This window comes from Taurulus bubalis, assembly GCF_910589615.1.
Source record: "Taurulus bubalis genome assembly, chromosome: 12".
Taxonomy (NCBI): domain Eukaryota; kingdom Metazoa; phylum Chordata; class Actinopteri; order Perciformes; family Cottidae; genus Taurulus; species Taurulus bubalis.
This window is the reverse complement of record NC_136600.1, coordinates 16,659,296-16,685,800: the sequence shown is the minus strand read 5'-3', so window position 1 is coordinate 16,685,800 and position 26,505 is coordinate 16,659,296. Positions and strand designations below refer to the sequence as shown.

The following is a 26,505-nucleotide window of genomic DNA, read 5'->3' as shown; positions in this document are numbered from 1 at the left end:
ATCTTTTTTTGCTAGTCTCTGGCATGTTCATGTGTGCGCTATTCCCCCCCCCCCCCCCCCACATACATTCAGACTATTTGCCCCGTCTTTGTTTTATACAAGTCACTCATGCACAAAGCATATCAAATTCCTGACTCTCCTCCCCCTCCTCCCTCTCTTTCTGACTCCCCCCTATTTCTCTCCGTCCCTCCCTCTCTTGGTTGAGTGTAGCTAATAGGAGACACATGGGATGAGTGTGAGACATGGGAGTTGAGGCGCTCCAGTGAACACCAGCCACCCTGTAGAGCGAGCATTCCTTACTGCACAGTAAAAATGAAAAGAAAAGAAAAAAATATATATATAAAGAGAGAAATGAGAACGAAAGAAAGGAGGAGCTGTGAGAGTGTGATTTACTGCTGAAGGCTCCGGGCTGTGTGTGTTCTCACCGTGTCCGGCTGCAGGAATCTCCTTCAAAAAGACACGGATCACTGAATGTGGCCTTCATGTTGCAAGACAGAACCAATGCTGGCTCGCAGGTTTGTAGATCTGGCGAAACAACTTTTACAATATTCATGTTTTGTAACAATGATGCACTTTATTTTAATAGTCTTAACGTAGTCTTACATGACTCTCCAGAGGCCTAAAGCATACATCCCTTTTCTTTATTTTTGCAATAAAATCTCCTCATACTGATTGTGTGTCATTTAAAGTCACCTTGAATAAGTGTGTCAACATAATGTAAAGTATTCTCTAGCAGGACAAATCTGATTTCCCCCTCTGGTGGCATCACATCTGGGGGATATTCTTAACACTTCATCAGTCCTATCTCAGGGTGGATAAGGATGTTATGAAACGTGCGGATGAAAGATGTTTGAACACTGCATTTCATATAGACCTAGAGTCATAACTACAGCCTCTTCTAGCAATTTAGGATGTAAAATAAAGGTAATTCTTAGCAGCTCTTATTTTCAAATATGGGACAAATATTTGAAAATAATTCATATTCTTTCATATTGTCCTATAGTACTACATATGAACGGTTTAGTGCATCAGGATAATGTGCAGTGTCAGGTTAAGACTCTTGAGTGCATCCCTGTGGTTTATGAAATTATCTGTAATTACATGTATTGTCACTGATGACAGACTGCAATCTGGTAGCAGCAAGACTGCAAATACTACAAATGATTTGTGAGCACTTTAGATTCATGTGATACAAATGTGTGTGGATTAAACAAACAAGGCCACAGATCAACATCCTCCTTGTATTATTCGATGATTAAATAAAGTCACACACTCTCATCTAATCGGAGCCAGGTTGTGTCTACAGTGGAAAGGTTTCCATTGCTTAATTATAACCAAAGAAGAGTTCATGCAAGCCTAATAGACTCTAGCATCTTCACAATAATAATAATTACACCTTAATTTGAACACTCAGATAAACAATTTGTTCCAAAATATCCAAGAGTGAAATAAAAATGAGAAGGAAACACCCTCACATTTGTATAGTACACTGTTAGAAGCATAAACACAAAACAGGTGAATATGAAGCTGGTTCTACGTACAATGAGCTCTAACTATCCCCAGTGCCATCATCCAAAGAAAGCATTCCTACAGACATTCATGCAAAAAGTTATAAAAAAGTTTAAAAAAAAAAGGTTTTCAAAGACTATGTCAAGCTACACTTGTAAAAGTGTAGCTTACACTCATAAATCTTGCGTTTGGGTTTAATGCTCACACATACTTTGCACAAACAGTGACTGATTTGGTTTAGTCCCTGTCCCACAGTTCCCTCCAGCAAAAATATCTTCCTTTTTCATAATTTCACATGTCATTCAAGCTCTGTTTTGCCTTAGAGGGACAGTTTAAACACACGTTGCTATCGCATCTGCTCCTAAACATCTTTCTCCTCCTGTTGGAGCTGTCATACTTCATAAAGTTGATCTAATGACCAACCACCACCAGTAACTCTGTAATGCGCCGGTCCACTGTCTCTCTGCCTGGGCACTGATCGTGGCTGCTACTCTGCTTCTCTTGAGGTCCATTTTTGCCCCAACACTCTTGTTAGGACTGTCATCTCCAATGCTACGGTCCCATTAGAGCTCCTCTGTTGGTCTCATTCAATGAGATACAGAAGTATTTGTCCATGCCATGGAGAAACATGTTGTTTGTCTGCAGCCAGCAGCATCAAGATAACCTGGCTGAGCACAGGCTCTGTTGCTTTTTTCACCTCCTCTCACCCGTACAAAGAGTCTCTTCTAACCTCTTCCTCGCTCCACTCCAGCCAGGAGAAGATGATCCCACAGGATCCTCTCAAGGCATTGCTGAGCATTTCTTAAGTGGTTGTAGACGTCTTGTGGGTGACCAGAGCTCTTCGCCTCCTTCCCCCACACACCAGGAATCTTTAACATCTCAGCAACTAGCTTCAAGATTAAAACTGGTCCAGTTAAGGCCTGAAAAGGGAGAGCTTTCACTGTTAATGGCAATTACATTAGTACGATAGGCCACATTTAAAACAGTCCATGACGAAGAAAATGGATGTTTGTGCTGTGGATTGAGACACAGGGTTGAAAGGAACAGGTCTACAATGATCCTGGCTACCCATTTTTTAAACAACAGCTGTTTGACCCAAGGAGGTGATGACAGTTGGAGAAGCAATCATGGTGTTTGTTTCATACTCATATATCTTGTGTGGAAGGCCCCACTTTGATTTGACTTGCCCTGTGTTTTCCCCTTGGGAGTTTTTCTTGTCTTCTCTGGGCATTCAAGGTACAAAGTAAGCTAGTTTTTCCAACATACTATAACTACATTTCAATAATGTATGTAATCTACCCAGTACATGCTGGTAGACGGTCCAGATCTCCATGGCATTAAATGGGAGTAATAATAATGTGTAGAAATGGATGGGTGTGTGTATGTAGTGGGCTATGTTCTTGTGCGACAACATTTTTCATGATTAGAAAAAGAAAGAGAAATAGACAGCTGGTTTGTTAAGTGTTGTTAAACTCACTCTAATAGAAAACAGTGGCATGTAGGGAAACAACTACATCACTGTGGTGGTCATTGATTATTGGAAATATTCTGTTGGACCAAACACAATGTTGGCTTTGAGTTGTTGGCCATGAAATATTTTTGAAATTGAACACATATTTTAAGGACATGGTTTGTGTTATGGATGACAGCAGCACATATAAAGGAATGGAAAGAAGAAACAAAACCATGGGATGTTTTTATATATTTATAGTATCCAGAATGATAAAAAAAACAAAACAATCAATCCTGCAGGTTTGTTGTTAGCAGTCACGGGTGTGTTGGAATAGAGATGATCAACTGAGACCGACATCACGAAATGACTAAATTAACCACCCGTTCTTTAAGACGGCCGGATGTTTTCAGCAAATATATTTGTTTCCTCAGATACCTGAAACAATGTGTACCCATTTAAAGGGAATAAAGAGCGAGGGAGCCCTTTGGCAACAGAGATAATAGGAAACACATTACTCTTTTTGGAGATTCAGCGTAAAATCTGTTGATCATTTGTTTAAACAGTCTACCAAACAGCAGAGAAGATGTAGTTTTAGAATCATACACAAAGGTTGTTTCCACAGTAGGGACACATAAGTAGTCGCACCTTTTAAGTGATGTCCAAAAACTTGTTCAGAGCAACACTTTGAGGAGAACCTCATCACGTAATTCATCTTTATTTTAATCCAGATTATCATTTTGAAGAGATATTGTGTCATGATTTGAATTGCCCACTCTGCACACTTGTAGTAATTGGTTTGTTGCAGAGCGCCTGAACGTACATGAGAGCTCTCAGAAAAATATCTCCCCAAAAATAAGTGTAGCCTGAAATAATATTCCAGTTCAACAAGATCTTCTACAACATTGAGCCATGAATGGAGTGCAGGTGCTGGCACACTTATTATCAGCATTTCACTTTTTTTCTTTCTTTTTTCAATCAAGCAAGCTGACACATAAAAGAAAGAATGTATGAACTGAAAAAGATTGAAATGTCTGTATTGGCTCCTTGAATAGGCGAGGCACCTTGAACCTGGCCACAATATCAATGATCTCTGTATTTCTTCAACTGAACTTTATTACTTTAAAGACTTGTAGCTACTCTTCATGACAAAACATTGAACTCTAGCCATGCGGCTGCTGCATACACATTCCCTACAAATCTCAAGTTCACCCCTGAATATAAGTAGTGGCTTCATAATGCCAGTGAATAGAGAGGCAGTGGGGAGGGGAGAGTCCTGTCTTATTTCATTATGAGGATGGAAGAGGACTGACTCTCTGTTTTATGTGTGAACCAGAGCGACATTTCAAGTTTAAAGCTTTTTTGCCAAAGTTGCACCGCGGTACAAAAGTGTGTGGACACCTGAACATTAGACCCCCTGAATATCTCACCCTCAAACTGTGGGCTTTAATAAGCTGCTGTAATGCTATACGTTTAGACTAATTTACATATATATATATATATATATATATATATATATATATATATATATATATATATATATATATATATATATATATAGGCTTCTCACAAATGTTTTGAGAACTGGTCTCAGGGATTTGCTACCATTCAGCCCCAAGAGCGTGAGTGAAGTTGGACACTCATGTTGGGTGATGAGGCCTGGCGCAGTCTGCGTTCCAGTTCGTCCCAAAGATGTTGGGTAGGCTCAAGGTCAGTCAACCACAACACACACTCTTGTTTTATTCACCTGGGCATTGTCAACCTATAACAGGTAAGGGCTTTCCCAAATTGTTGCTATGAAGTTGGAAGTACATTGGCCATTTTCTGGCAGACATTTTGACTTGTCGCAGATGGAAAATAACAGGTGTGACCAAATGTTCCAATAAGCCATGACGGTGAGCCAGCATGCACAATACCAGCACACTGAAACCCAAAGCAGAATAATATGTATTCCGGAATTATAATTATTAACGCATCAATGTGTCAGCATCACTTTAATGTTGCAGCTGGTAAAGGTGGAGCTAGTTTTAACGGCTGCATACAGCTGGGGTTCTTAATATATAATACATAATTTGTTTCTTCATTATATTTTGCAGTTATAGTCTGAGTTTTGAAAGTATAGCTTTCAAATACATGTAGTGGAGTAAATACTACAATATTTCCTTCTGAAATTGGAAATACTCATCTAAAATATAAGAATATCAATATTTATGAATTTCAGTCCTTGAGTAAATGCACTTATTTGCTTTTTACCACACTAATAATTGGAATATTTTGACTGTAAGAGGACTACTGACTGAGAGTACTTTCAATTCCCAGAAAAGAAGTACAAACTCAGTACATTAGAGTCTGAACACCGCCAGATACTTTAGGTTGATGTGAAATTGTAAATGCTGTTACTGCCACCTACAGGAGTACTGCACAACTTACCTTCTCTGATATGTTCCTGCACCAGAAAGCACAACACATTCAAGAATACCAGCAGTTTTATTCTGTAATAAAACATTCACCATGTTTCAATTAATGTTTCAATTAATTTCTACAATTTGTTCACACTTCATTTACTCATTTTCAAGGCCTAATGAGGTCCATGCACAATATAATTTATCACAAAACATAGAAAACACTACATTCTTTGTTCAGGTGTTTTAAACTTAAATTATAGATGACAAACATACGGTAACAACACGACTAATTTAGTGGACATTAGTGTATTTTCAATGAGTCATACAGGCATATTCTCTCTCTTATGTACGCTTCTAACGTGTCTGCCAAGAGACTCCATCCATTTGAAGGATTTACCACAATAATTACAGACAAACTGTTTCCCTTCAGTGTGGATCGTCTGGTGTCTGTTCAGAGCGCTCGTGGTGATAAAAGTCTTTCTGCATATTTCACATCTGTAAGGCCTCTCTCCCGTGTGTGTCCTGATATGAGCTGCGAGGTGGGAGCAGTTACTGAAACGCTTTTCACAAATAGAGCAGCAGTATGGTTTCTCTTTGCCCTCCTCGCCATGGTTGTTGTGGTATGGGTGGAAGAGCAAGCTGGGGTCCTGCAGGCTGCCCTTCAGGCTGGAAGGAGACGAGATAAAGTCTTTGATGTCGGATTCAAGGCTCTCGAGCTGCTCCACGTCGGGACCGTTCCAGAAATCTCCGTGGCTCTTCAGGTGCTGCTCCTTTTTCACCTGTGAGGGCTCTGGGTGCTCCTGCTCCATGCTGCCGCTCCCATCCTCCTCACAGTGCTGGGACTCAGGAGGCTCCACTGAAGGGACTGACTGATGGAGCTGCTGAGGAAGAGGAGGATGAGGAGGAGGATGGTGGTGATGGGTGAGCTGCTGCAGCTGAGCTCCGAGGCATCTATCCAACCGTGGCTCTGGGTAGAAGACAAACACCAACATCACAATAATGGCATGCGTCTGAAATAATAAAGGAGAGCTGCATGAGGTTTCCATTCAAACCAACCTGACTTGAGAAGCTTCAGCTGCATCCTGAGACGACTGATTTCTAAATCTTTTGAACGAGAAATCTCCTCCTTGTACTCGGCTATTGTGTTTTCAACAGCTCCAAATATCTCCTCCGCCGCTGCCGTCAGTCTCTCGCTGAGAAATACTCTCAGTGACTGCATTTCGGACGTTTACAGATGCAATGAAAGGCGTTTAGTCGCGCTGGGGAACGTATTCTAGCGAGTCCCTGAACGTCACGCTTCGCTTGTAAACACGGACGTGAGATTGAGCCACGCAAAGTGTTCAATGTGGGGCTCTACCGCCCCCTGCTGGACCGGGGTGCAAAGGTAAGGCAGTCGGCGGAAGGGGGGGGTTTGTTGCTATTTTAAAAAGGGAAATACAATTTAATGTATGATACCTGGTAATCAGTCTTAGCTCCCCTTGAGTTTGATTTTTTTCTACTTTGAGTTTGCTATTATGCCGAAAAACGAAAATCGTAGGAAATCAATGCTGGATTACCGGGGACTCTCTACAACACACATATTTGCAAAACCGTCTTTAATCTCGATTAGTTTGGTCTACAACGTAACTTTCACTGCTGCATGTCCGTTTTAGTTTAGTGCTGGGATAAAAATAGCTTGTCAAATGCTTCTCTGCGTGGTATTGTTGTAAGGAGGTCACTCGTGTAATAAGATACTCTCTCCCTGCCATCCTGAGATTACCACTATCATCTGTGCATGAACATACAGCAGGTTATGCAACCTATTGGGACACAGTATCCCTATAAGCTATAGATAATATGGAATCGACAGTCATTGGATAAACTTGGAGAAAAAATAAAGCCAACACACTGAAACAGTCTCTAAACGATTTATTATAACGTTTCCTTACAGCCTTGCCCCCTTATACCCATCGGCCATGACAATATAAACATGAAATGGACGCTTCCCTCTTGGCAAAACAGCCAATGAACGAGAGGGTCATGCTGGACTACAGGGAGGTAAAAGACACAAAACATCATATTTATACAAAAGAGACATTGATACTAAAAAGACGAATAGAACTGATTGACAACGAGCTGTGACACCGTTTACACAAAAAAGGTTGGTAAACTCTTCAAGTAAAGGCGTGGGACTGGTCGTCCACCTCAAGGTGTAGTTGTAAGTCGCTATAACTTGAGCACTTGGTGTGGAAGTTAGTTTGCACACAGACTATTATCAGTGGACTTGACTCTTCAGTGCATCTGTCCACCTGTCCCTTTGCTTCATAACGAAATATATTTCAAAACAAAAAAGAGGGAATGACACCATTACACAAATACTTTTTAATATTAAGGGGAAGAGGACTAAGTGATGATGGAACTGTATCGTCTGAATGGATCTGGCCTCTGATCTGGACTTGGTCACGTTGCAGCTCCCCGGGTTTTTATGCCTTGGCGTTGATGATTTCAATAAACTCTGGCTTGAGGGAGGCTCCGCCGACAAGGAACCCATCCACATCCTTCTGGGAGGCAAGTTCTTTGCAGGTAGCACCGGTCACAGAGCCTGAGAAGAAGAAGAGATTCATGGGGGAAACAAATCCAAATAAGAACATGACAAGCACCATCTGGTCACACCGACTGACCTCCATAGATGATCCTCACGGAATTGGCTACAGCCTCGGACACGTTGGTCTTCAGCCACCCCCTCAGTTTATCATGAACCTCCTGAGCCTGAGATATCGTGCGGGAAACAGACACATTATGACGAGTTATGAGAAGATTGCGTTCATCATTTTCAGTTGTTACTTGTATTTACCTGCTGTGGGGAAGCGGTCTTGCCGGTGCCGATGGCCCACACAGGCTCGTACGCAAGCACGACCTTGCTCCAGTCCTTCACGTTGTCTGTGAAAGAAACGCAAGATGAGATTAAAATAAGACAAACGTTCCCTGAAATGGATATTGCAACATTTACACTCCCTAGTGCATAAACACTCTGTATCAGGATCGGCAGCGGTCGCATACCTGCGATGACCTTGGTCTGAGCAAAGACGACCTTCTCTGTAATGCCACCCTCTCTCTCGTCCAGCTTCTCGCCGATGCAAGCGATGACACAGAGACCGCTCTCCAGAGCGTGGGCTGTCTTCTGACCAATGAGCTAACACAACAGACACACACGATCACAGAGTGTACACGGACGGAATGGTGCGTTTTTTTTTTGTTTTTTTTTTAAAATGGATGAAACTCTTCCCATTTAACGCTGCGCATCATTACAGCCAATAAAGCTGGTGCAAAGTGGAAGAAGATAAAGTCATCCAGAATTACCTCATCACTCTCTCCGAAGACGTGGCGCCTCTCAGAGTGCCCCAGGATCACCCAGTTCACTCCGCAGTCCTTGATCATCGCAGGGCTGAAGACAGAAACACAATAAACACTAAATAATCTAATCTGTGCTATTTATAAAAAAAAAAAATGATATTAAACATTAACAAGATTGTATATTTGTGATCAAACCTAATAACCCAGAGGATTTTGTTTCAATCGTCATTCATATACATACATATATATACATACATATATATATATACATATATATATATACACATATATATACATATATATACATATACATATACATATATATACATATATATACATACATATATATATATATATATATATATATATATACACATATATACACATATATATACATATACATACATATATACATATATATATATATATATATATATATACATACATACATACATACATACATACATACATACACACACAAGAATTTTCCTCTGATGGACACATGACGTACCTGATCTCCCCAGTGAAGGCCCCCTTGGCAACTTTGTAGCAGTTCTGAGCAGCAACCTCAAACTTGGCGTCCAGCTTTGACCTGGCAAAGTCCAGGTAGATTGAAGGAGCACCACACACCACCTCTGTGAGCAAAGACGAAAACAATGCTTAGGTTTTCTGCAGTCCACAGATCAGTGCGGAGACTCATAAAACCAAATATCAAGGACATTTTAGACCAACCTCCTTGATGTCAATGATGTAGTAGTAGTTAGGGATTTACTTTTGTCAAATTAGAACATATTAACTGCACACACAAGGGGGTTTCCAGGCCTTGCTTAAAGATACTTAGGAAACTTTTTCACACACACACGACCCACCAGCCCTGTGATAACAGGACTACCCGCTACCACTGATTCTTAGCCGCCCTTCAACAGCGGGCTTTAAGCAGTCAGTTAAAGGGCAACATGTATAACCACACTGATCCACTGCCAAGTACAAGACCCACATCCCAAAGCATTTCAACACCAGGGGGATTAGAGAGACACATTCAGATCAGTCTTTTCAAACATGATGTTTAAGGGTCCATTCATATCACAAATAAAAAAAACTAAAGGGTGAAATCACCACCAACATTTTAAAAACAGGAGTGGATAATGCCAACAATCTCAAGGTGAGTGACAGGCCTAAAATGGACAAAAATGTACATCAACATGTAACAATTAAAGCAAAGTTATTATTGCTTTCATATGCTGTTAAAGGGTGACTCATTAGTAATGCTTGTTGCAGCAACACTGGAATATAAAAACACAAGCACCAGATGTGTCCATCCAACCAAATGAGCTACATCAATATACTTGTGTACTACTACAGCTACTCAAATGCCAAAGTGTGTCATGAAATTGTTTTAAACAGATACATTTATACAAACACAAAATGTTTGCCCTCTTGTTCAAACATGATTTTACCTCATTCAAACAGCAGCCCAGCCTGCATGGGTCAAGCAGAGTTCAGTAAAGCCAAGATACTGACATTTAAAATGAAACTATATCTTAAGGGTTAGCAGAGTCTATATTAAACCCGTTATTATTGGTTTGGTAAAGGTCATTTCCCCACAGCCATGGCCAGCCCTCTCTGCATTAAAAGGTCCGAGTTCAGCCCCCTAAAGGTCGCCTACATGGCCGCATTCTGCAGAGGGCAGAGAAAGGTCATGAGACTATGGTAAGTTCAAAAAGGGCACAGAAAAAGAACCAGTTTAAATGTCCAACATGAAGAAAATACATATGGGGAGGAAACAGCTGAACGTTGACTTTAAAGAGGCCGGTGGGAAAATTCTGCTTGAGTTTCACCCGGGTGCTGAAAAGGGGGGGGCAGCTTCATTAATGGAGCAAGGTCCAAGGATAGTCCGAACCAGGGTAGCCTAAATAGAGCGATTGTACACAACATTACAGTTGCATAACACCAACTCTGCAGGAGGAGCACAATTGGCCCTGTGACAGCAGAAACAGGTCTACACAAAGTCAACTTCCCGAGGCTCGTTTTAATTTCCAGCAGAGTGTAATGCACGGAATGAAAAACCTGAATATAATGTCTACTGCTGCTGCTCTCTCTGTAGGACATGCAGGAAAAGAAACTACATTCATCAGTGCCATCTGTGGCCTTCCAACCACTCCTCGTATGAACCGTCTCAACATGCAAAGGGAGCTCACAATAGGCTACTGTATTCTCATCGGTCTGCAGATGAAAGGAGAGCGACTTCATTAGCGAGCAGCCTCACTTGAACGCACCCTGCACTCAGTGAGAGGCAGGTCCGCCTGCTGGACTACGTGCCGCTGTAAACGCACACCCACCACCGACATTACCGCAAAGCCCACTGAGCGTCCGTCCTTTTATACATTTCTGTCTGGGGCTCAGTGTAAACTCGGTTAAAAAACAGAAAAATACCTAACACACAGATTATTACACTGAATGCAACTTTATACGGTCATAAAATTAAGCAGATGTGGGTGTGGGTGATGTTAATGGTGTCATTGAATTAATGAATGGCAGAGCCATTTTGAGTCTGAATGATTCGGTTGAGACATTAAAATGAGGAAACGACACAAAAATATTGCTATGGCTCATTATTTGTCACGATAATCAAAACACAAGTGCCTAAAATTATAAATGTTTTAAAAAAAAAAGGATTTTGTGTTACGGTTGTCAGAACCGCACATACCGACATTGGGGTCCACTTTGGCTGCGTTCATAGTCTGCGCGAGCTCGCCGAGGCTTTTCTTGTCGCCGTTCAGCTTCCAGTTTCCACCAACGAAGAATTTCCTGCTCATGATTGCGATTTTTAGGGGGTGTTTTAGCCGAGAATGTACCGGTACCAACAGTCCACCGATGTCTAGCTTTTCTGGGGTAAGAGAGCGGACGTGAAAAAGCAGCTCAGCGTATTTATGAACATGGACAAGTTAACCCCTCCTCTCCGTCAGCGCCATTGGTTTATGGCGGCACGCCCGTAAACGCATCTCCCCATTTGAGAAAGGGGAAGAGCAATAGTCATGCTGCGTTCAAGTGCACTGTGGGGAACTTTCCCATACAAGGACCAACTGTGACAGGCAGCCAAGCCGAAATGCCAAATACCAGTATTTGACTATTATGGCATTTGGCATAATACTTAAATACTGTACTTAAGTACAACTTTTACATACTTGTACTGCACAGTTTATCCATTTTATGCTACTTCATATTTTTACTGCATTACATTTCAGAGGGGAATATTGTATGTTATACTGCACTATATACACATAGAAAGCATAATATATGCAATACTGATAGTATACACAGTATCTCAAATTGGCTCCACATTGACTACAACGTTAAAATGCTCTTGCATATATTCGATAGTGATAAAATACTCTAAAATTACTGTGAAATGAGCCATGCACTTTTCCTCAAGGATTGATTAAGTATTTTCGACCATAGTATTTGTCTTTAATAATAATAATGCAGAATAACCACCGCTCCTGCTTGTTTAGTGTTGTGTAAGTGTGGCATCCACTAGTAAACTTCTCAGTACTACATACTACATTTTTATAATCCAGCACTGTAAAGCTGTAGTTAAAAGGGGCACATGTGCACACCACCAGGGTGTGCACAGGTGTACTGCATACTAGGATTGGGATGTGATTTGTTTGTTTCTACACCTGTTATTCCAGCTGAACCATGTTTGCTCTGATGAAGGTCCTTTAGACCGAAAGCTGAACATATTTAGTGTGCGGATATCTATTCTACCAATAGAATACATTTTATTTGTATAGCACTTTAAAACGTACTCAAGGGCACTTTACATGGTAAAGACAGAAACAATAAAAACCAATAACAATGTAAAAAAGGCAGAGAGATTGTGTTATAACATTAATAAATAAAACAAAAACATACATACGTAGCATCACAGGTTAAAGGCAGATTTAAATAGGTGAGTTTTAAGTGCAGTTTTGATAGAATACTTTTACTTTGACTTAAGTACGGGATCTTTAACCACAACCTCTTGTTTACTTCTGCAAAAATGAGAACCTAATCCAATTCATTAAAATGCCTTTATATAATCAGATATTTACTGTGAAGGAAATTATTATTAATCAAAGCCACGCTAATCTTATCAATTATAAATGCAGATGTAATATCTGTAATCTAAACCTTTAGACTTGTCAACATTCATTTATTTCATTGGAGTTGCAACAATCACAAAATGATAGACAGTAACAATAGGCTCGTTCGTTAGAGCTGCGCCTCAGAGCAGGCGGCCGCAGCAGGAGGCGTTGACAAAAAACTGCAATCAAGTCGGAAAGTTTTCAGCTGTCAGCTGTGTATACGCAGGAAGTCACAGAAAAAAGTACTTCCTGTTAGTTCCGAACTTTTGTTTACTTGTAGTTTACAGATCACGTTTGGATTTATTATATGTGTTTATAAATATATATCTATGTAAAAATGAGTGTGTAGCTGCATCCTTTGGTCTTTTGGTGTCTGCCTGTGAAATACACTACTAGAAGTTTTGATGTGTGTTGTATAAATACGATTTTGTATTAACAACCACACAATAAATGTTTTTAGATCAAACATGAGACTAATAGTCAATAATCCAGCGTTAAGTATTCCAACTACACATAAAATACGAATTTTCTACAACACGTGGTGTTTGCTGTCAGATCTAAGAGCCAATCAGCTCTCTGATGTGGCGAGAGCCAGGCGTTTCCCATCATGCACTAGGCCAAGCAGCCGGGGGAGAGACACTGCAGCGCCTGCCTCTGAAATCGACGGTCGGCTTAGTCTCGTGCGAGTATCGTTGACCACGTGTGCATGACGTCAGAGCAAGTCGGGAGAAAGTCGGACACAAATCTAACCGGCATGCATTGCGCGCCGATCGCCGCCGATCGATTCTGCGCAGAACTGGCTCATCTCGAACGAGCCTAATGTGATCTGTGACGATCCACCGTCTGATTGGCTGAACCGACTAAAGTCCCACAATGCTTTGTGCGTGCTGGCCAGAGCTACAGTTTGAAGAGCTCTGATTGGAGGATTTTAAGCTCTGTTTTGCATACCCAAGCTGCACTGCCGTAAAATAATACGGTTCTTAGGCACATAAAGTTGAATTTTCGAGAGTTTGAGGCGACGTTTGTCATAATAATATACTTGAGCTTTGTTGTGATGGCTGTCACTTTGTTCCTTGTAAGTGGCTATAAAGTCACACCGTAGCACTAGTGCATGTATTTAATGTACAAGTACTGCCAGTCTCCAGTTTGAGCGGCAGGAATCTATTTGCTCTTTAGATATTTGTCTAGCAGGTTTCTCGTAAAGAGAAGCCCCAAATCATTGTAAAAAATAACAACAAAACAATTACTGTTCTATTAATTACGTTTTTTATCTAATAAATTATTAAATCAAGCCATTGTTTGACTGGGATCAAATATTATATTTCTCAGACAGTTAAAATAACAAACCCCATTATAATGTATCTGTAGGAAGTTCATTTATCACATTCATCCGCCAAATACAAACTGAAGCACTTGTACCTTTAAAAAAATACACTTGTAAAAATACCTGAAACCTTACCTTTACTTCAGCTTCGATACTGTTCATACTTATCTATATTTAACCCCAACTAGACTACCGTTAATCTGTTGATGTTTTTGTGATCGATACTGTCTACAAATGTAGATAGATAGATAGATAGATAGATACTGTATTCATTCCCAGCGGGAAATTTGTTTGTGGCAGCAGCAAGCAAGTTACATCGTAAACATACAAATATTAAGTCTGGGAAATACTCAATATATACAATACAATAAAATAGCAGAACATATGATTCTAAATAATAAAGATAATATGTACTTGACGGGGGCATCTCGGGTCCAGTGGTTAAACTTGTTAATTAAAATAATTAGCATTATGTAATAATGTGTCACTGAACCTTTTGTGGTAAACAAATGAACAGATTATTGAAATATCTTGAATTTGTATATAGAGGAGCTTTTATTGCTGCTGTTCCTGCAAGTCGTCACAAGGGGGCCCACTGATACTATGATGGGTGTTAATCTGGTTAATCTTCACCCACTAGTTCACTGGTTTGCTCCCATTATGTCATTCTGGGTGCGCTGCTACAGATACCTGTCAACCCACAAATCCAATCCTGAGCGAAACACCTGTGAACGCCGAGCCCGCAGCGGTGAGGTAAAGATAGACGGGAGGGGAGGAGAAGTAGGAGGAGAATCACCGGTTTAACTTCGCAGGAGGCTGAGCCGTGAACGGCCTTTAAAAACGGGAGTGTGTGCGCGTGAATGTCTGCCGTGAGTCAGTAGAGTTCACTGAACCGTCGCGAAGAGACGTTTCCGCCCACAAGCAAGATGGCGGCTCCCTTGCTGGAGAATCTGTCGGAGTCCTTAGGTTCCCCGGAGCCAGCGGTTCGACTACTTCTATCTATTTTAATCGGTGAGTTTCCGCCTCGCGTTGCTCCGGTAACCGGCCGACGTGCCGTTAATCCCGGTGACAGGTTTTCGGTGCCCTGTGTGACTGTTAACGGAGACACGCACCGCTAACGGAACGCTCAGTTGGGTTGTAACTGTGACACAGCCACAGGCTTCAGACCAGTTGTGTTGGTCTCCTGCCGTCTGTTTTAACGATACGTTAGCTTCACGGGCTTCCCCGAGCCAAAATATATGTTTCCAGTTCAGTCTTTCTCCCTTAAACGTGACTGAAGACAGCGTTTCCTTCACAACATCACCGACCCACGGCTAAGTTGTTGCACCGACAATGAACTTGTGGCTACTGGCGTGATGGTGCTGCTGTCTGTCTGGTGGCCAGTGTGGTGTCGTGTCAAACATCGTCATCTGTCGGAATCTCTGCTCCTCTTAAAATACCTTAATGTCGGACGAGCTGATTGACAAGAGACAGTTGGGGGTCAAGTTAGCTTGCGAGGTGCACAATGCAGACTACACGAATTACATTGTTTGTCGGCTGTGGGATTATCATATTAGTTTGAGGCTGGAAGATGGTCCCAATATCGTTGGGGGAGGGACATTATTTGACATAGAAAATGAGCACAGACTGCCAAAATATGTCGTCGTAGCCCCCCCACCGATGTTTCCCACTCTATTGAGTTGAGGTGACACCGACTGAGGGGTTTGCATTTGTTTTAAAAGGCCTGAATGTACTTTTTATTCAAATGTGCAGAAACTTAGGATCTGCTGTTTGATTGGAGCTTGTACCACATGGGGCTTTTAGGGCTACAGGGTCTGAATGTCATGGGTATATGTCTTTTGTGTGGATGGGGTGGGGGGAGGGCGTCCTCCATGTTGTCCTCTTTGAACTTTGCTCTGACACATGGACACGTCTGTTTTTCTCTGTTACCTCGCACCAACAATGCGATTTACTGAACGTGGCCTTTCAGATCAGGCTTTAGTCGGCTAATGCCTGAACACCCTTCGGTCGGCCTGTTGCATGCACCTTGTCCCACTGTTGCTCAATGTGTCTTGTATAATTTTGTTGCCATGTTGTAACTACCTTCCTCCGCCGGCTGTCTTGCAAGATTGCGCAAGTGATTCAGATTTTTGTCATTGACTCGAAATAAACCACGGTGCCCATTTTCATCATGAAGGAACATGTCACCCTTTGCATTGGTGTGTTTCGTGGATGGACAATGGAGGTCTATGGAAAACTATATCAGGCTTTGACCACAGAAACAATACTCGTTAGTGTGTGTGTGTGTTTTTGATTTTCATGAGATTTGTTGACTGTAAAATAAATGTAGAAAATTACTAGCCTTTTAAAGTAACCCAGTAGTGGCAGATGGGAATTTCTTGCATGACTGCTGCTTTATATTACAGATATAATGGAGAGCCTTTTTATATTAAGCTTCATCTAATCTGCTGCAGTGCCTTGATATCCACTCATTATAGAGCTCTTACTAGTCCCAGGAAGGACAAAGGTTCAGGGAATGGGTCCTCTCATCCAATCAAAATTCAATCAATTTCAAATGGCAGACCGTTTCAATTATATTATACTGTAGATTACATTCACACTCATATAAAAAAAAAAAAAAAAAACATCCAGAATTAGATAAAAGTTCTGTCCATTATATTTATAATGGAGCAGTTTGACGAAAGATGTTTACGTCAGTGTCTTAATATCACTGAGTCAAATGTGATCAAGAACGAGTCCAACTGAACTGGTTGGAAGTGGAAAGAAATTAAACCATGATCACAGGTGAGTGTTTGTCCTTTTCCATAGTCCTACTTAAGACAGTTATCTTTCTCCTTGAGATGCCACACAAGCCTACCAGTGGTACTGATGTGCTACTGTGTGTGGGCGCCATGTGTTTATACCACAAAGTCAGTGTTCTTGATAGTGGGGGTGTCGTCAAAAATGGCTCACTTGGCTGATATGAAGATGCATACTTTAGCTTTTATTAACATGTTCTCTTCTTTGTCCTGCAGGGTATCCCTGTGCTCTGGTGTACCGGCGTTTTTTGTTCTACCAGCCTGCCACAGTTATACACTTGTTCCACACTTTCTCCGGACTGGCTCTAGCGGCATTCAACTTTGGTAAGATATAGAGCGATCCTTGTTTTATTACCTCAATTAACTGTAACTTACCGAAAGTCTGTGTCCTTTTTGGGTCTTGAACGTTTAGAATTCTGCATTGTTTACATCGTTGTTAGCACTTGTCGTCTTCCTTGCCTTTGATGGTGCGTTGCTACAATTCTTCTGTGTGCACTAGACAATCAGAAAACTGCTCCATGGCACTGCTGGAGACTAACAAAACAGAGACCCCCTTGTTAGAAAAAGTGGTCTCCCAACAAGCAGCACGGCGCACTTAAACGCTTTACATGCGTACATTCATAAGATATTAAGGTCAAGATGTCACAACTTTGCTTTCTTTTGAATGACACAATGGTTGATTGTGATTGGATAAAGGTCCAATATGTTCGATGCCATAGGCTTAGAAATTGTTGCCAGCATTCTATGATTGTAATCCTGATTTTAGACATGACCACTTTGTGATCAGAACACATGAAAGTGGAGAGTTAAAGTATTTTTCCCTCATTTTACATTCACCTTCATATAAATGTTATATTCATCTTTGAATTACATTTAAAATCTAACATCCAGAAGAAACTCTGGACTTGAACAGAAAGCACTTTTTATTTATTAACTTTTTTAGTTTGAACATTGTGGTTTTGGGATGGATTTTCCGTGTTGATGAATCATCACTATTGAGTCATTTCGGGGTTGATGAGAAGGCAAATGTGGTGCAATTTAACAGAATGCGCATCAGCAGGTTTGACAACTCTGTTAAAGACTACTTAATGACTACTTTCTCAAGTTGTTTGGTTTATAAGATTTTAAATATAGAAATTACAAATTTTGTAGTTTTTAGATTGCTTGATTTGTGCAAAGAAACTAATACATCAGAAAATGTGCGTTTCAAACTTATTGATAATTAATAACTTGTTTTCTTGGAAAAAAGGCCAAACATTTGCTTCTCAAATGTAAATATTTTAAGCCTATTTTATATGATAGAAAACTAAATATCTTTGAATTTTGGACTGTTTGTCGAATACAACATGGTGGTACAAGAGATCTCCTTGGTCTGTGGTATATTAGGCATATCTCACCATTTTAATCAATTAACCTGCCAATTATTGTCTAAGCAATACTGTAAATTATCATTAGCTACTTAATAAGAAAACCTGCAAGTATTTACATTTGAGAAGCTGGAACCACTGAATGTTTTTAAGTGTTAAAAATTGCATTGATTATCAAAACCTCAATTTCTAAAATTACAAAGTGACAATGTTAACACAAGCTGCTCCAGATGGGACAAAAGGATGGATGAAGCAGCCTCATGGAGTCTGGAGTAGACGCAAACTGCTAACATCTTTCTCTTTCTCTTTTCTTTATTCTGTGGTGGCTGCACTTGGATTTTACAGCAGGTCGGTTGCTTTATCTTTTTCCTTGTGGAATGCTTTTCCTTCCAGCCCTCTTTGAGAGCGATCCACAGTATATTGTGGATTTGACTTGTTGTTCTGTCTCCATCTCAGCAAATGCTGTTTCCATGTCCAGTCCTACAGTTCACACTTGACTGACCCCCATCCCTCCCCTGCTGTCTGTCTCTCTCCCAGGCTCTGAGATCTGTCACTCTGCAGTATGCGTCCTTGTCCAATTCCTGATGCTGAGGCTCATGGGAAGGACAGTAACGACTGTACTGAGCAGCTTTACCTTTCAAATGGTGAGGTGTCCTATGTGTATTTCTCTTTTCCCCTTTTCAATGCATCCTTTTGTCCACTGTCAAACTGATGGGCAGTACCTGAGCCATTTCAGTAAATGTCTGTCTGAATTTCTGCATATGCATTCTGTAATCATTTAATGCCCTTGTTAATACCACCGCACCGTTTGACCCATGCATTAAAAGGGCCACTATAACCAGTAATTGTAAGATGTTGTCACGTATGCTTCCTGTGGGAGTGTTGGAGCCTTATTTTTGCATTAATTGCTCACAATGCAGTAATGAAACCACGTTTTTACGCAAATGTGCTTGCATCATATTTTATTTTTAACGGCACATTCCTGTGATTTCTTCTCATGTAGAACTGTAATACACATTTGCTTAGATGTTGGGTAATGCAGAGGTATCCTAACTGGTTGTCTTTGCCGGTGCATCTTCTCTTTCTGTAGGTATACCTGCTGGCAGGATATTACTACACAGCGACAGGGGAGTATGACATCAAGTGGACCATGCCTCATTGTGTCCTCACACTCAAACTTGTTGGTGAGTCGACTACCGCACTAGTTGCACGCCTCTGCTTGACAAACCCAATTGTTTCATAAAAACAAATGTTTTCTCATTTGATATCTTCTTGTTGCGATCTTTCCCTTTTTACTCTAGTAGTCGATTAACACACTGAAACTGCTGACATGGCCTTTGCATGCTTAATAGTGTTCATTTAAATGATCATGACGGCATTAGTCAACCTAACATAGTTTCTGACACCAGTTGCATTTTCTGATTACAGGTTTGTCATTTGATTACTATGACGGCGGGAAGGAACCAGTGAGTTGGTTGATCTCTCTTGCTTTTGCCTGCTTGATCATTCGTCTACATGTTGATGTTGTCTGTTTGAGTTTTGCTCATTGTTCATCTGTTTTAGTTCTTGCAAGAGTTATTTTTGCATCCTTTTTTTTTTTTTTTTTCATTGTCATGTGTGAAAGAAAGGTAGATGAGTTTTCTGATTGCAAAGAATATTGATAGTTTTTACCACAAATGAGTAGACGATCACGATGCGCAAAGCAAGCAACTGGCACTGTCTGTTACTAACGCAAACAAGTTACCTGAGTAATATGTAAATCTATGGTCCTTTTACAAAAACAAATGACAACAAAGACTATATGAGGAGAGTGATATTTGCATCAGGTGTATTCACAAAGCATGGATTGTAGCTGCTGATGCCACCATGAATTGCACATCTGCCAAGGTCCAATTCTCAAAACGTATTACTCCAATGATAAAACGGCTCAAACACACCCATATAGTTTTGCAGCTGAGTCCACTGATTGCTATTATTCATGTGGGAAAGTATAAATGTGAAAGATGAGTCGGCCTGAGCCACAACAATGACTCTCGAGTAGCTTTGTGCGAGCCATAAAGACCGGGATTAGCTCGAACTCGGGCTCATTTAACATCTCTCCATTCATTGTGAATCATATATGCCTCTGCACTGCAGAGCACACATGCATGGGTGAAATAATACATCATAATGAGGATATTAATTGCGCAATACATAAACGTTACAGTTGTTATAGTATTTTGTTTGAGCAGCGTTTCCTATTCTTTCACTCACTCGTCTCTATAGCATGCTTGGTTCCTCTCTAGTGCAGCTAGTATATCTGTGACAGCTGTTAATTGCCCCTTCTGTTTTATTCTGGGTGTCTATGGTTTACTTTGAGTTATGGTTTGCATTTTTTTAAATTTGTGTTTATAAACGCACAAATCGGATTAATGTCACCTTTTCAGTACACGGTTTACAGATGTTGCGTTTGTTGTCTGTCTAGATTGTGATTGCTACATCCTGTATCAACGTTCTCTTCCTCCACCCCGTCATCCCTCTTTCATATCACTCGCTCTTCTTCGCTCTTATTTTTTCCTCTCTTTTTTCTTTTTCTCATATCCTTCAACTCCAGTCTCAGCTGAGTTCAGAGCAGAGGATTGCAGCCCTACCGTCTGTGCCCTCCCTGCTGGAGGTGTTTGGCTTTTCCTACTTCTATGGAGGCTTCCTGGTGGGGCCCCAGTTTACACTGCGCAGCTACCAGAAGCTGGTGGCAGGGGAGCTCAGCGACTGCCCTGGAAAGCCTCCGAATAGGTAAAAGCGCAAGAAAATGATGAGCGACGAAAAGAAAAATGAGCTGAAAGACCATCTCCATTACACCTCCATAAAATAAGTCAACTGTGCAGTGTCACAGCCCTGCAGTTCATATGATCACCTGCCAATCTCCCATCATCACCTTGTTTCTTTCTCTTCCAGTGTAATACCGGCTATGAAGAGGTTTGCTCTGGGTTTTCTCTGCCTGGTGATGTATGCAATATTTAGTCCCTATTACCCAGACAGCTACTACTTAACAGATGAGTATGATGTGAGAACCACAACATTTTCAAAAAGAATCACTGTGTATGCTTTAATTTTTTCAATGTAAGGCAAGTCGGAGTGTCTAAAATGTAAACCAATGTCTTTTCCACAGGCTCAGCCCTTCTGGTATCGCTGTGTGTTTATACTGCTTTGGGCTAAAGTCATCTTGTATAAATATGTCAGCTGTTGGGTTATAGCGGTAAGTAACCTCTTGATCTGCAAGTCTGTGTTGGGGGGGGGGGGAAGGAAGAGTGGCTACAGCCTACTGATTTGCCTCTTGAAATGAACCTAATTTGTATGAAGTTTTATTCACATACAGCACCTAGCTTGACACTTGTTGTGAGCCTTTGACTGTAAAACCTCACCTGTTTTTTAAATACCTTTTGCAATTACTAATGCCATGCATGCTTGGATTAATTTCATGGCACACCCTAACCAACCCAAATTACCAGTTTAAAAGGGTTTTGTGCTTCATGGTGTGATACATGGTGTGATTTGCTTACTTACATAAGCAAATGCTGACATGTGGTTGTTGTGTGTTACAGGAAGGTGTGTGTATATTATCTGGACTAGGCTACAATGGTGTAGTGGATGGTGAGCACAAGTGGGACGCTTGTGCCAATATGAAGGTGTGGCGCTTTGAAACCACGCCACTTTTTGGAGGAACTATCTCTTCCTTCAACATCAACACAAATGCCTGGGCTGCCAGGTCAGTGTCAAGCCTGAAATCTGCATATTACAAACGACACTTATTATTATACACGATACAAAAGGGCTTTGGATAAGAATAACATGGATGGCCATTATGTTTTGCCGTTGCGGAGCTCATGGCGAGCATGCTAAATCTCACTCAGTCTGTCCTAGTCAGTGTTTTATCTGACACGGCAGTCAGTAGGTTGCAACAGTGTACTGCCTGTTTTGCGCTAGATGCGTTTCCTTAATGTTTGGGACTTTGTTAGTTCTGTCCAATATAGAACATAGAGAAGAAACCAGTGTGAGGCCAGAGAGGCATGAAAGATTGGTATGAGGACAATGTTTGATGTACAGAAGCTCCTTGAAGAGTCGGTATGCATCACACAAGCTAGGCTCGATTTTAGATGCTGTCTGAAAGACCGTTTATAGCTGTTCCAAATGACCACATTCAAAGGTGGGGTGAAAAGTCATCTGTCCTCGAGATGGGCGAGACACAAATCATGACTATAATACCAAGTATCTGTCTTACACCGCAAAACTGTCGTAAAACGTTTTGTGAAGCATGAAAAAGATCAAATCCTGCGCTTCATGGCAAGTTTTTGCATCAAGAGAAACATGCTTATCAGATTTTTGTTTCAGAAAATTACAAAAAGAAGCCTTTCTTATTCTGACGTCCGAAAAGGTATGAAGCCTACTGATGCCTTAAAGGCCATCAGCAAGGCTGTTATGCAGCCGTACGTCATGTACTTATTTATCTGGCTCTGGACTCTACAGCTATTACTCCAGTGTGTAACCAGTGCACCGTAAGGACAAAACAACACCATATTGAAAGTCCAATGTGTGTGCACTTTTGTAAGATATTGTAACACAGAGCCTGAGCCAGCATTGAATTGATGAGTACCCTTGAAGAGGATGTAAAGTTGTGGAAATGTTTTAATATAACCTCAGTTGCTATGCAACAAGAACTTCAGGTAAGTGAGTGCTTACCATGTAGGCAGTGATAGCAGATGCTTTATGCTCTTCTGACTGCCCAATCCAAAACTGATTTGTGTTGTGTGTTTGTTTTTTTCTTTTTTTTTTTTCTTTTTTAAGACATGTCTTCAAACGATTGAAGTTCCTGGGCAATAAGTCCCTGTCTCATGTGGCCACACTCCTCTTTCTGACATTTTGGCATGGTCTTCACTCCGGATACCTCCTCTGCTTCTCCATGGAGTTCTTCATCATCACTGTAGAGAGACAGGTACATCACAGATGCAGGGCAGGATGTGAGGAAGGGTAACGTCTAAAGATGATTAGCATTGTGCACAATTTATCTGGGTCTCTGTATTGTGCTTATTTTCTCAGTAAACGCTTGCTTTGCACTTTGTCTGCATTATATAAAGCAGTTTAACCTTTTAATGAGACTGCCTCTTGTCATTAAATAGCATTGATCAAATGCACCTCACTGCTGAATGTTTTGGTAATAAAATATTGACCAGTCACAATTTGGCATAAATTCATTATATAACCGTTATGCTTTATTGTGTTACTGTAACTAATATGGAATCTGTGTCTGTTTGTGTGACAGGCTCTGGCACTAGTGAAGGACAGTCCCTTGCTGTCGAAGTTGGCCAACAGCACACTCTACCCCCTCATCTATGTAGTCCAGCAGTTTTTTCATTGGCTCTTCATGGGCTACCCCCTTGTGCCATTCTGCCTCTTCACTTATGACAAATGGCTCAAGGTAACGCACAACTCTCTGATCACTGCATACATCGTCCTTTAAATAGAAGTGCATGCACCGCAACTGACAAATCTTCATTGTGCCTTTTTTTTTTTTAAACGTGGAGGTGGATGGAAGCAAATTCAGGAAGAGCAAAGGATGCAATAATACTGTGTACAGAAGAAACTGAAAATTACTTTTATAATTTATATTGTAGTACAGTATTTGGCCAGGTACAGTAAGACATTCATGGTACAAAGTAGTAGTATGTGTTTTATTCAGTCAATCATTACATACAGTAAGTGAAGCCACAATCTAATATACAAAAAAGAAAGACTGAAAAGGTATAGGTAGATGCATAATGCTTATATATACTTATCAATTAAAACAGATAATTCAATTATATAAATGTATAATGTGTGTCATTCACACTTGTTTCCAAAATAGAAAAGTATAATGTATAAAAGTAATTCACCAGGAGCGTGCACTTGGACATCACAGTGCTTTTCCAGAACATAGCAGAGACGGAGCAGGAGTCGTCATAATGTTTGGATGATTAAATCAGAATATCAACTTGACCGTTTTGTCACCTTTTTCTTTGTTTTTCAGGTGTATTCGTCCATCTATTTCTGTGGTCACGTATTCTTCCTCGCAGCCTTTTTAATCATGCCATACATCCGCAAGGCGCTGGTGCCTAGGAAAGAACGGATCGAGACAAAGCAGGATTAAACCGTGGTACTAAAACTTGGCAAGGTAAGCAAGTGCAGGCCTTTATTTACTTTTTTGTCCATTCTGCTTCAGTTATAAAGTTGAGGCAAAGCTGTGAATAAGTGTTTTTAATGTTGAAATATCTGTTTCTTTCCAGGTCCGTCTAAGGCTAAATATTCACTGAAGGGAACTGTGACTTTCAAGGAACGGAATGGAAAATATTTTAAGGCCTTTAGTAATATATGTCCATGTAAAAATAAATTTCTATATATTTTTGTGTTTTAAATGGGAAGGGTGTTTTTATAAACATTTGGAGAAATGTTTACAGGAAATGACCATCGTGCCACATGGGGTAATTGTGAGCCAATCAGGGGCGAATTCCTGTTTCTTTTTTTTGAGGGGGGGGGGGGGGGGGGGGGGGTTTGAAGAAACGTTGGACTTGTGGAACTTGAGAGACTTACATGCTGTCGCCACAGAATTGCACTCACCAGTCACGGGTTCAGAGTCTGTAATTGGCTCCGATGTGTTCTTTTTCTTTTTCATTTCTCTCATGTCTACCACCCGCATTTAGCAGCAGACTTCACAGGAGGTTTAAGCACAGCGCCAACGTATGTGGCACTCATTTTAATACAAAAATACTTTCTGCAAAAGATAGTTGGTGACGATGATGATAATAATAATAATAATAATAATCAGGGGAGTTGTTTCTTTTAAAATGGCTGCCGGTGATTATACAAGCACTTCAAATCACACACTGTACACTAATCTCCATCTCAGAATGGCCTTGTATAATGAATGTTTTTACAGTAAATTTGTTTTAACAGCTTTTATGAATAAGAACATTTTGTAGCTTTGGGATAAGACATTGGAAATAGTTTGCATTGTTCTCATGCCTTTCCTCATTTGATGTTTCTGTTTTTTTTCTCACCACGTTTCCTCCGCTCCCTCATTCAGTCTACTCAACTCCTCTGTCTGACTTGATTCAAGCCCTCGGCCCTCAGCTCTTAAATGCACAGATGTGAAAGAAGGAGACTTGCGCACTGCCCAACCATACAGTCACAACAGTTGATCGTTTTGGTTCATCCTACACTCTTATCTCTATAAATGGAGTGGTTTTTTTGTTTATTGCGGAAACTCATTTTTGAACTGGAAGCAAAAGAAACAAAATGTGTTTCACTCATGGCCTGCTCTTCTGTTTATAACAGCAGGTGGTATTTAAAAGAAGTGGACGCATCCCATCCCTCTGTGGGAATGCCTCTTCCTTTTGTTTAATTTAAATCTTTGGGGGGAGCTGTGTCGTCTGATCCACAGCATGCTGGAGGGGAAGGCCCAGCGCTGCTGCTGCCGTCCTCTCGCTGACGCTGACACACACATGGACAGGACAAACCTCACTGTAGCAGCAGCCCAGATTTTAGTAATATTTATACATGACATGGTGATTATTAATTGATGTAAATTGCTATGTTAAGAGACTACTTTTTTGCCTTATTCCTACCAAATGTACAAAGTAAAAGAGAACTTGGGATGGACTCGGGGTGGGTTGGGAGTGATTTTCAAATACAATTTTATAATGTTCATTAAAATGCTGCATTTCAAGCAAGGACTCTGGTTATTGTGTGTGTGTTGTGCCTATGTGTCCGGCACGGGGCAAAGGGGGTGATATGACGTCATTTTGCAGTCTGGTGATGGAAAGCTTGAGCAGTGGGGGAATGTGTATATACCAACAACAAAAAAGTGTGTATATAAAAATGTATTTGGTGGGGTGCAAACCTAGCGCTAAGAACAAACGTGACGAGATGAATTGCTGTGTTGGGTCTGAGTCACTCTCAATGTGCGTTGAACAGCAAAAAACAGCCAGAGCAGCAGTCTGGCACAGAGCTGGTGGGGGCGAGAGAGAGAGAGAGAGAGACGCAGTGTGGGCGGGTTAAGAGACGCCGAGAGGGAGGGGACGCCAGCGTAATATTCCCACCGTTTTTTTCTCCCTCGTCCGTAGAGCCGAAAAAACAAGGGCATCCATCGGTCTCTCCATCTTCCTCGCACCTCATCACCGAGT

General features: G+C 40.9%; 2 protein-coding genes across 2 annotated transcripts; one reads left to right on the top strand and one right to left on the bottom strand.

The window, feature by feature from the left end:
• Positions 1-7,257: 7,257 nt before the first annotated feature.
• tpi1b (triosephosphate isomerase 1b) lies at positions 7,258-11,588 on the bottom strand. The gene is made up of 7 exons (XM_079227148.1): positions 11,405-11,588; positions 9,209-9,332; positions 8,704-8,788; positions 8,404-8,536; positions 8,198-8,283; positions 8,025-8,112; positions 7,258-7,945 (listed from the first exon to the last, which is right to left on the bottom strand). Exons 1-7 carry the CDS (start codon positions 11,511-11,513, stop codon positions 7,827-7,829), a joined length of 744 nt encoding a protein of 247 aa, XP_079083274.1. The 5' UTR covers positions 11,514-11,588; the 3' UTR covers positions 7,258-7,826.
• Positions 11,589-15,074: 3,486 nt separating this feature from the next.
• lpcat3 (lysophosphatidylcholine acyltransferase 3) lies at positions 15,075-24,745 on the top strand (the record flags this gene model as incomplete). Its single annotated transcript, XM_079227143.1, has 13 exons — positions 15,075-15,159; positions 17,163-17,270; positions 18,851-18,957; positions 19,404-19,497; positions 19,742-19,779; positions 20,907-21,085; positions 21,248-21,356; positions 21,462-21,548; positions 21,895-22,058; positions 23,135-23,282; positions 23,610-23,765; positions 24,354-24,497; positions 24,610-24,745. The coding sequence occupies 12 exons, from the start codon at positions 15,075-15,077 to the stop codon at positions 24,471-24,473; spliced, it is 1,395 nt and encodes a 464-aa protein (XP_079083269.1). The 3' UTR covers positions 24,474-24,497; positions 24,610-24,745.
• Between the last annotated feature and the right edge of the window lie 1,760 nt (positions 24,746-26,505).

What these genes read in the sequence shown, in the direction of transcription:
- tpi1b (XM_079227148.1), bottom strand. Translation starts at nt 11,513, where the DNA reads ATGAGCAGGAAATTCTTCGTTGGTGGAAACTGGAAGCTGAACGGCGAC. An exon ending in TCTTCGGAGAGAGTGATGAG is followed by an intron (nt 8,537 to 8,703) that starts GTAATTCTGGAT and finishes CTGTTGTGTTAG; the next exon opens with CTCATTGGTCAGAAGACAGC. An exon ending in TCAGACCAAGGTCATCGCAG is followed by an intron (nt 8,284 to 8,403) that starts GTATGCGACCGC and finishes TTTCTTTCACAG; the next exon opens with ACAACGTGAAGGACTGGAGC.